This window comes from Poeciliopsis prolifica, unplaced genomic scaffold (assembly GCF_027474105.1).
Source record: "Poeciliopsis prolifica strain line A6 unplaced genomic scaffold, Auburn_PproV2 SCAFFOLD062, whole genome shotgun sequence".
Classification (NCBI taxonomy): Eukaryota; Metazoa; Chordata; class Actinopteri; order Cyprinodontiformes; family Poeciliidae; genus Poeciliopsis; species Poeciliopsis prolifica.
Genome location: NW_026562437.1, coordinates 1,554,498 through 1,565,214, shown reverse-complemented (window position 1 = coordinate 1,565,214; position 10,717 = coordinate 1,554,498). Strand labels below are relative to the sequence as shown.

Genomic DNA, 10,717 nt, shown 5'->3' with positions numbered 1-10,717 from the left:
AAAAAACGCATTTAAGAAGAAGAAGAAGAATTTTCTGGGTCTTAACATTTGACTCATCCATGTTTTTAATGACTTATTGCATGAATAAAATTATTCACATGTGATTTTAATTGTATTTCTTATTCAATGGAAACACTGTATCTGTAAAATATTTTCTTTTTTTTCTTCATTTTTTACATTTGTGAAATATCAAAGACAGTTTGTAATAAACATTTGTAATGAAAATGCAGCTTTTCAGACCCAAAAATAAAGTGGAAAACATAAAAAGACCAGAAAATAAAGATTAAATCATTTTTATCAGTAAAAACTCACCTCTGACTACAAGCTCCCAGTCTCTATGGTCTCTTCTTCCGTCAATGACGACGTAGCACCGGTACCGACCCGCATCGCTGAGCCTCACTTCAGCCAGGAGACACCGGATCCCTCCATTCCTGACCAGCTGGGGGTCACAGTGCAGTCGACCTTTGAACTCATCATCTGTGTACGTCTCATCTCTGCTGTCGAACCGATAAATCCTCCTCAGCGGCTCCATGCTCATCAGATGGACGTAGAGCCGGTCAGGCGGCGTGGCGTTCGGATCCGGACGGATCCATTTCAGCGTGACGTTGGAGTTCTCCTTGGCCTCGTAGACGTCCAGAGTTTCATTCACGGTGGGCAGAGATTTTCCTGCAGGAGTCAGAAAGAGACAGAAGCAAGAAATCACAACACAAATCCTCAGAAACACTTTGATGAAGTAGTTCTGATAATCTGATGCATCATCACACCTCCAAATATCCAGGATTTGATGTTTCAGACGCTGACGGACGATTTAAAACATTTTCTCACGAAGCTTCAGGTAAAAGTTTATTTAACGGCTCAGATGAAAAGTTGTGATCAAAACACTGACAGGAAATAGATCCAGTGATATCAGATCTGCTAATTATTCCTAGAAACCTGAGACGTCCTTCATGCTCTGAGTTAAAGTTCAGTTTCAAACATTCAGTCATATTTTCTCACCCAGAGCAGCAGAACACAGAATCAGAACCAGGAGAGACGAGGAGGTCCGGTTCAGCATTGATGCTCTGTTAGAAATAATAAAACACATTAATTATAGACATTATTTCTACAAGTTATCACATGCAGAGACCAAAACATTTTACTCCAATAGCAGTAGCACTACTTCAACATATTTATACTCAAGTCAGAATAAAATAATGTTTGGTAAAAAGTTACTGATCAAATTATCAATCATTTAATATTTAAAATTACATAATCAGACAAACCAAAACATAAAGATTTGAGGAATTTTTTTATATTTTAAGGACAAAAATGACAATAATTTAAATAACAACAAAATAACAAAATTAAGAATTTATCATTTTTTTTCCAAATCAGTTTCTTTCCATAAAAAACTTATAAAACTTTAACAAAAACTGCAGGTTTGTGTTTAATTCTTGGTTAAAACATGTTTGGTTTTTATTCAGTGGGTAGAAAATCCAGAAATTTGACTCAAGTTAGAAAAACATCATAATAAAAAAACTCAAGTAAAAGTAAAAAGTAATGAAAACAACTAAAGGTACATTTGTTCTAAAAAGTTACTCAAGTGAATGTAACTGAGTAAATGTAACTAGTTACTATTGATCTCTGATCACGTGATGATTACAGAGGATCATCATTTCAATATGGCGTCCAGATGAAACACAAAATGGAGGAAAATAAAATGTTTCGCTTTGATCAGATCTGCAGACGCTTAATAAGTTTAAAGTTCAGTTTTAGTTTAAAAGTCATGCAGAAAACAGAGAGAAGTTTTAAGTATGATAAAACTGTTAAAAACATGTTTGATCAAAGTGAAACTAAACATCTTAGTTCACTGAGTGTTTCTCTAATGATCGCTGTTATACACAACGGACGTTTTTTCTGCAAACATGACGCAGAGAAAATATGCATTTATATCAAATATTTAATAACTAAAAGCTGAAATGACCTTTGAACCGAAACCTTCGTGCAAAAAGCAGCGCAGTTATGAATAATAGGCCCGTATTACAAAAATCAACGCATTCTGCTTTATTTCATCTGTCTAGTCAAAACCTCTTCAGAGTTTATTCCGTTTGTTATTTATATAAAAATATTTTATGCAACAAGAAAAGAAACAAAGTGGAACAGAAACATGAAGAATTGTGATAATATTGCTGCCGAAACTTTGTTCCAACTTTAACTAAACCTTCATTTAATGCGTGAATTTTAAAAACTCTTTAAATCTGAAAACATGAATTAAAACTGACCGTTTCAGATGAACCGAGTTGAAGATCAGAGAAAATCTTCCTGAACTTCCTGATTCTGGGTTAAGGTATTGTCTTCAGCCCACCTTGTGACGTCATCGTCCTTCCTGTGTCTCTTAAAGGTGCAGACACACGTTCAGCCACCTGTTTATTTCACGGAATCAGTTTCTGTATTTTTGCTGGATTGTTTTTAATCATAACTAATTATTATACGTTGATTAAAAGAAACTTTCAGACAAAATGGGCAAATAAACCAACAGAATGTTTCTAACCTACAGAACCATCTGTCGCCACTAGGGGGCAGGATTAGTTTGACCTGGTAAAAATATATGAATAAAGCTGATCTTAAATAAAATACAGAACTTTATTAGATACAAAGCCAACATAATATCATAATAACTACTGATTACCTGTTGTAATCATAGTAACACAACATGTAAAATATGTAAATAGAAACAAACAGTTTTTTTATTCATTTAAAGACAAACTAGTTTGTTATATTTTCCCAGTTTCATAAATTTGACCTGCAGCCCAAATAAAGAGCAGATTGACTCATAATTAGACATTAAAGTTGAAACAAGTAAATAGTGAGTATTTCACTGAGGCTCATTAAATACACAAAAATGAAGAAAAACACATTTAATCAAAAATATAAACTTATGCAAAACAAGTTTGGATACTTTGAATAAATAACAGTTTTCTAATAAAACCTCAATATGTACATTTATAACTTTTCTACAATCAATGACCCAACACACACTAATTATGAGATCAATGATGAAGAAGCAAAACCACACAGGCCTTAAGCTACAAAATAACAATAATGTTTAAATAATAAATTACAGCTCTAATTTACTATTTTCATAAAACATTAACTATGGCTTGTACTTTTAAATTCTTCACAACGATTCACACACTGATGGTGACAATAACAGCCTCAGCTGCCCTGGAGCAATTTAGCAGCGGTTGCTGCGGGTCGATGCCACTGGTAGGTAAGGCAGGTGAAGTGCCTTGCTCAAAGACACTAAGAAAGAGGCAGATTTGAACCAGCAACATGCTAATTTCAGGACAAACTCTTAATACTGTTGTCACCACTGGTCTCTCCAAAAACACATGAAGTGAAACGGAATAAATTCATCTGAGTAACAGAAAAACAGATCTTTGTTTCTGGTTATAGACCAGAAATGATTTAAAACATGAATCTGAAGATATTCAATAAACGACTCAAAGTCATTATTAAAATATAATATGTGAAAGAGAAAAAGTTCAAACAAAAATGTTTTTTGTCAAAAATTTTGGTTTCTTTTTCTCCTTTTCTTCCTAAACCAAATAATCAATATTAGAATTAGAGACTTTAGAGCTGCTATCAGTCCCACAGTGATGATGATGATGATGATGATGATTATGATGATGATGATGATGATGACGATGTTCCTTCCTTGTCTCTTTGGTTCTGGAGTCAAAGTTGGTCTCCTTACCTATGTATAGCAGAAAGATTGACTTAGACTTGCACTTTATTGATCCCTTGGGAAGACTCCCTCAGGAAATTACCAGCAGCTTACAGGCAAAAAAGAAAAAAAAGATAGCGCACAGTGAGCAAAGTGCAAAAGAATACAAAAATACAAGTTAAATACTAAGGTACACACTAAATGTGAGTAACCAAAACCTTAAATTATGCAAGAAACAAGGAATAAATATAAATACAACACAAAAAAATATAAGAATTTGGCAGATAGATTGACCAGTGATTGTTTGATTTACTCAGTAAACAGAGTAAACAGTGTTTACTCTGTAAATGTTGAAAATCATCAACTATCAACTATATTTTTTTAACTGTTTAATCTGATTTGTTTTGAGCTCCTTATTGTTTAGCACTTTGAATAATGTTGTCATAATAACTTGTATAAAGTTTGACTTCTACATATTTAATGTGACAACAGCAGTTTAATAGAGTCTCGGACAATGAACAACTTACCAGTTGTTCAGACTTGTGTATTTTTTTTTTTTAAAAACTACACAAAAAATAAGATTCACTGACAGAAATTAAATAAAAACCTTTTGAAGGCACAAGCTGGGGATCAAGTCTGTCAGCTTTTGCAGATATTAAAAAAACTTTTTAAGACAAAATTTATCAAAATCTGAGTAAGAAACTCTAAACTACAGAACATCTTTGGACTTAACTTACATGATTCTTGCATCGTTTATTTTAATCTAAAAAAAGATGATTAAATTTTAGACCTAATATGAACGGCTTCCTTCTGGGTTTAAGACATACAGTTTTTTATATTATTATTATTCACAGTTATAAATATGTAACAGTTTTCATACCATCAATGGTTTAAGACACTTTAGATCAGCTGGAAGATTCTAACTTTTTAGTTGGTTGTTCTCGGTCCCGTAAATATATTCTTCTTCTTCATTTCCTCGGTTGACATTTTCTCTATGATCTATGAAACACAAAACATTTTATTAATAACATCATCTGATTGTTTGATTTCCCAAAGTTACATTATTATTATGATGGCTTGAATAAAAACAGCATTCAGTTTTTCTCAAACTCTCATTTTAGTTTTTTTATAAATAAAATTATCATTAATCAAAAAAATAAATAAAGTAAAGCATTAAAGTCTTGACTTTTTCTGAAATTATTTGTCTCATTTGTTTCCAGATGTTTGTTGACAAAAATAAACAATCCAGAAACCAAAGCATTACAATAAAATGTAAACATGGTCATATTAAACTGAATATTTAATGTATATTCAGATGTCAGATTAAAAATATAACTTTAATGAAGGCAGAAGAAATGTCTCTCATTAAGCTCTAATTATAATCTTAAACATGATTTATTAGCTATCAGCTTCTCTGTTGAAGAAAACACAACAAAGAAGAGAAAATCTGAGTTATGTGCAGTAAATAATAGTTTAATTTGTAGCATTTTATGAATGAATGTTGTTGTTTTCTGGCTGTTTCTCTTTAGTGCGTCTGGATCCACAGGTTGGACCCTCTGGTCTAAACCTTCATATCCTGTTCAGGTCAGTGGGAATACTGGTGAGCCATGATGAACCCAGTCAGGTCACCAGTTCATTGCTGCTACATCAATGATCTAATATCTAGTCAGTCACATTCAGTCACTAACAAGGAAGTTCAGCTTCCTGGTTTGATGCTCAGCTGTGATGTTCAGTGACTGCAGCAACACAAACACATTCATACATCTATATGAAGTAACTGCTTAGTTTATCACTGAGCAGGAAAATAAAACAGGAAATAATTAACAGAAGTTATTAATCTGGAATTGATCCATTTCCACATGTATGGAGATAATCATTAATTCACCAAAATCCTGCATGACTTAAAAAGACAAAGACTGACTTACTTGGTTCACCTCTGCAGCAACGTACAACAGAATATCATGATGATGATGAGTGCTGCTAGAACAGCCCCACCAACAAAAGTACCAACAATAACTCCAGCATCAGGTACTGTGACAAAAAAGAAAAACGTGTTTTTAACAATCCGCTTTTGAATATTTTGAATTAGATTTTGCATTTTGTTTTATTAATGAGATCAAAGTTCAGGTGTCACAGTTACTGCATCACACACTGTCACACACACACACACACACACACACACACACACACACACACACACACACACACACACACACACACACACACACACACACACACACACACACACACACACACACACACACACAGGTCTCCAGGTTTTATCTTCCCAGCTGAACATCAACATGTTATAACAGGAAAAGCCTGAAGATGAATATTCAACCCAATGAGCCTCAATGGCTGCAGGTAACAAAGAAAGTCTGAAACTGAGTCAGAGGGCCAGTAACCACTGACTTACGCTTGTACTTTATTGATCCCTTGGGAAGACTCCCTCAGGAAATTGAAGTTACCAGCAGCTCACAGAAAATAGTAACACACAGTAAGCAAAATACTAAAAAACACAGATTAAATACAGATACACACTAAATGTACGTCGCCAAAACCTAAATTAAACAAGAAATAAACAAGGAAAAAATATAAATAAATACAGCACAAAAGGAAATATAAAAATTTGACAATCGACCAGTAATATGGTATTGCACTATATGGTTTGGCCAAATAAGTATGTAGACATTTACAGAAAAGTACAAGGGATCACTACTCCTTCTTCCCTCTGTCTTAACCTCACTGGTTACCTAGTTAAACATATTTACCTCCAGTAGCAGTCGAGTCGCGTTGTGCTGCATTTTCAACTGTTGAATAATTACATTAAGTGTTAAAGACATCAAAATATTTTAATATTAAATGATTTTATATTAAAATCATTTAATATAAAATTAATGATTTTAATTTTATATAACTCACCAAGTATTAGAGTAACGTTTCCCTTCCTGTCTTGACTTTGCAGTTTGGGAACAAAGCAAATATAATTCCCTTCATCCTCCTTGGTGACTTTGGTCAATTTGAGGGAAATGTTGCCTTTTTCAAACTCATCAGGGAACATGAAGGTTCGGTCATTGTACTCTGGATCTGAAGCTTCATCATCTTTAGTTTGGCTGCGATGCACATGGATTATTTCATCCTTGAATCTCCATACGATTGTAAATGTGGTCAAATAATATGGAGGCTCCAGATGACATGGCAGAATGACGTCGTCTCCAACCTTTGCATGAATCGGATCATGACCAACAACCTTCACTGGATCTGGAAGAATAAAAGATAAAATAAATCAACACTAATATTCCTGTTTGTTGTTCAGATAACATTCATACTTATTCTCCTGTAGGATCTTTACAATTGTGAAAATGAATCTATCCCATTAATAGAGGTTTTTCAAAATAAAGGTTTTGTTTTTATTTTGTTTATAAAAGTAAATCTACTAATTATTTATTTACTTCTGTAAAATTACTGATGTTTAACTCATAAAAAATAAAACCAGATATTTTACTGGAGAAAATAGTCAGGACTCCCTTTAACAGTCTTTTAGTTGATTTGGTTTTACTTTATTGAAAACTCACCAAACTTGGCAGACGCATCAAACCTTCAGGAAATTTACATATTTTAAGATTGTCACAAAATCCCAACAGAAACTGTGCAAGAGCGCCACCTAATGTTGCTGCTTTCAATATGTTCAGACCCATGACTTGGTCAAGAGTCGAGGTGATTTCCAGTAACATTGTGATCTTAATTTATTTTATTCTTTACTGAAGAAATCCAGCTACTTCTAATTGTTATGTCTGTAGAGAAACTGTCTGTCCATGGGGGGAAACTTTGCATCAGTTCAGGACATGAATGAATATCATTTCAGATTATAATAACTGCAGCAGGTCACTAAACCAAACCAGCCTGGACTGGAGGCTCTGATGCACAGCAGGTTTTGATGCCACTACATTTTATTTGTTGGGAAACATTGAATGAAATGTATCATCTGCTGTTTATTGTCTTCCAGCTGAGCATTTGGTTGTGGAGCGATTTTGCTTACAGATGAACATAGAAGCTGCATGTTTTGCTCTCAGCAGAAAATCCACTGAACCCTTTACTTTCATCAGCCTGTGGAAATGTGTTGTTACATCAGTCCAGTCCTTTTACATGGCCGTACTCAGGATGAATCTAAAGGGGCAGTGGCCCCATAGACTGGAACTGGCCCAGTATTGAAGATACTAAATATGTTTCTACTGATGATATAAGCTGGCACAGAAACTGTAGATAATTTATCCCTTGTACCAATTTAACTTTTATCTTCACAGTTTCACTTTGATAATGAAAAAATTATGTGTTGCACTTTTGGCTTCAGCAGAATTATGATAGAATCAGTTTTCATCTATTAGATCAGCTGAATTCACAACTCTATGCTGAGTCGACCTTCTGACCTCTAGAGCTTAGATGTGATCAAACATGAACTTTAATAAAGAAGCTAAAACATTTCACTAATATAGTAGTCATTTATGCTCAATAAAGACATAAAAGTTAATAGAAAGTAAAATAAACCCCAAATAACTCACCAGTAACGTTGACATCCTGCCTTGTTGGATCCATCTTCAGTTTTCACGTCACACAGATACAGACCAGAGTCTTCAGTCCTCAGTCTGGACACATGGAGTCTGATTCGTCCTTCTCTGAGGACGTCTTTGTCGCTCTGGACTCGTCCTGAAAACTGATCATCCTGAGACTCTGGAATCTCAACTCCTTCATGAACCTGATAGAGAACTAAGACTCCATGATCTGTGTTCACTTCACAGTAGATGAACAGATTCTTCCAGGTTCCCTGAGTCTTGGTGGTGAAGGTCCACTCCAGAGTGATGTTCTGCTTCTCCTCTGCCTGATAGCTGCTCTGTGTCACATTCACTACAAATGTTGCTGCTGAGGAGACAGAGAGGGAAAGAGAGGAGCAGACACACTGAACTGGAACATGGGAGTCTTTCAGCTCCATCTAGAGAGCTTTCTGTCACAAAGACAAGATGGAGACTGACCACAGAGACATGAGCTGAGGATGAGGAGCAGCAGGATGCTGGACATCATCTTCATCCTGAAGAGGAAGGGGAAGAGGAGGAGAGGCAGCACAACATCAGGAACATCTGGAACAATACAAGGAACAATTGGACTCATAGCAACTCAGTCTGACCTTTGACCTCAGCTTCTTCACATTGAAACTCTTGAAATTTCTGGTTCTAATCTGTTTTGAATACGTTATGGTAAAGTCAGTATAATAAATAGACAGTGATACTGCCACCTGGTGGCCATAAATAAACAGCAGCGTTTCCCCAGATATTGATGGAAAACCCGCACTATGTGCGTCTGATTAGCCGCAGTTGTAAAAAAGTGGGATAACTTTGCTGAAACACTTTGTTTGAGCCTTCACGGTGTCCGTAGTTCTCTAGAAGACAGTAGTGATGGACCAGACAACAGAAACCTCGGCACATGCGCAGAGCGAACAAGATGAAACCCCGAGTCGGTTAGGAAAACCACGTGACCAATACATTTCCTGTGTTGTTTGGTGTCATGTTTCATGTTCACCACATGACGGAGACACGTGTCGACATGTTTGTGAGTTTGCTGAAGGAGAAACTTTGTGTTAGTTTTTGGCTCTTATTTGTTCTCAATAAAACATGAGAACGTTCAGTTTGTCTCCAGTCTTTATTGAATTCACTAGTTAATCTGAAGGCTTCTGAAAAAAAGGCAACATTTCCCACCTTCTAAACAAAACCAATCAATCACTTTGTAGCTTTTCCCATCCGCAGATCAACGTTTAATCCTTATTGATTATTGGCTTCATTTATCTGCAGAACATTTAAATTAAACTCAGTTCCACCTGCAGCAAAGCTCTACCAGTGAATGATAAAAATGTTATTTTTCAGTTAATTGTCTCTCTGAACAAAAACCTTAAGAAGTTTGATCATCTTCATCAGAAGTCTTCATCATCCGAGTCCGCTGATCAGTTTGAGGAAGAAAACAAGAAGTAGATCTATGATCATGTTCTAGTATTTAAGCTCTATGCTGCATTTAGAAACAGGCTGCAGGTTTGATCAGAGCCAGGATGATTGTCTGTTGTAGAAACTTTTCTGTTTTCCTGCTGAGTTATTGATCCTCCTCAATGAAACACGTCACACTGAAAAACTGAGACAACAAATGAAATAAATCAGACATACCAGAATCTCCGAGACATGAACTCCACCCATCTGCTGCAGTCCAGAGATCTGACTGCAAGTAACAGGATAAACTGGAATAAGAACGATGATGCATTTAAGGACGCCTCGGACAGACTGATTTAATGAGAAACACACAGACTGAACTTCTTACTGCGGTTTTTAAGAATATGCTTGATGAGATGCATCTGATATTCACAATGAAACTTTTTATTTTTGCTTGGATATTTTTTGTTACAATCAGTTTAATTTGTCTCTAATAAATTCAACGTCCGAGGTTACCTGAACGCATGATTCATTTCTCCCGCTCTCTGGACTTCCTGGTCTGTTTCCTGCTGTCAGAAACATTTTGGCTCTTTTCGCTCAAACGGGTCTTAAACCGGAAACAGCTTTCAGGTACAGCAGATATTTTTACACTGAAACAACAACAATCCTGCAGGATCGTACTGCAGATTCTGCACAGTTTGCTGCCTCCTCTGATTGTTACCTTAAGATATTCACATCTTCCTCACTTTGCAGGAAGTCAAACAGTAAAGAATTTAATAATAATAGCAGCTCAGTTCTGTTCTGGTTCAGCAGCTCTCATTTCATCTGACAGGTTATATTAGGTTTCCAACAGATTTTTTTAATTCTCTCTTTCTTTATTTTTAATTGATTCCACATTAATTGTACATTATTCCTTCCAAACATTATAAACTTTATTATTCAGGTTTAGTGAGAATTTATTTCTGTTAAATTACAGTTCTAGTTTGGATTGTTGAATTTCTGATCACATCAACATTTAAACTGTTTTCAACAATAATTTCAGTAT

The 10,717-nt window shown here is 35.2% G+C and overlaps 1 protein-coding gene and 1 long non-coding RNA gene across 2 annotated transcripts; both read right to left on the bottom strand.

Moving 5' to 3' along the window:
• Positions 1-610: 610 nt before the first annotated feature.
• LOC129379924 (uncharacterized) lies at positions 611-2,339 on the bottom strand. Its single transcript, XR_008608254.1, has 3 exons — positions 2,262-2,339; positions 997-1,061; positions 611-666 (listed from the first exon to the last, which is right to left on the bottom strand). It is a non-coding gene; the product is annotated as an uncharacterized LOC129379924 (long non-coding RNA).
• A 3,297-nt stretch (positions 2,340-5,636) lies between these two features.
• LOC129379915 (uncharacterized) lies at positions 5,637-10,254 on the bottom strand. Its single transcript, XM_055060859.1, has 8 exons — positions 10,189-10,254; positions 9,910-9,961; positions 8,734-8,838; positions 8,266-8,623; positions 7,282-7,304; positions 6,629-6,967; positions 6,478-6,516; positions 5,637-5,737 (listed from the first exon to the last, which is right to left on the bottom strand). Exons 1-8 carry the CDS (start codon positions 10,252-10,254, stop codon positions 5,637-5,639), a joined length of 1,083 nt encoding a protein of 360 aa, XP_054916834.1.
• Positions 10,255-10,717: the final 463 nt, after the last annotated feature.

What these genes read in the sequence shown, in the direction of transcription:
- LOC129379915 (XM_055060859.1), bottom strand. Translation starts at nt 10,254, where the DNA reads ATGTTTCTGACAGCAGGAAACAGACCAGGAAGTCCAGAGAGCGGGAGA. An exon ending in GCAGGATGTCAACGTTACTG is followed by an intron (nt 7,305 to 8,265) that starts GTGAGTTATTTG and finishes AATTTCCTGAAG; the next exon opens with GTTTGATGCGTCTGCCAAGT. An exon ending in CGACTCGACTGCTACTGGAG is followed by an intron (nt 5,738 to 6,477) that starts GTAAATATGTTT and finishes TTTTTGTCACAG; the next exon opens with TACCTGATGCTGGAGTTATT.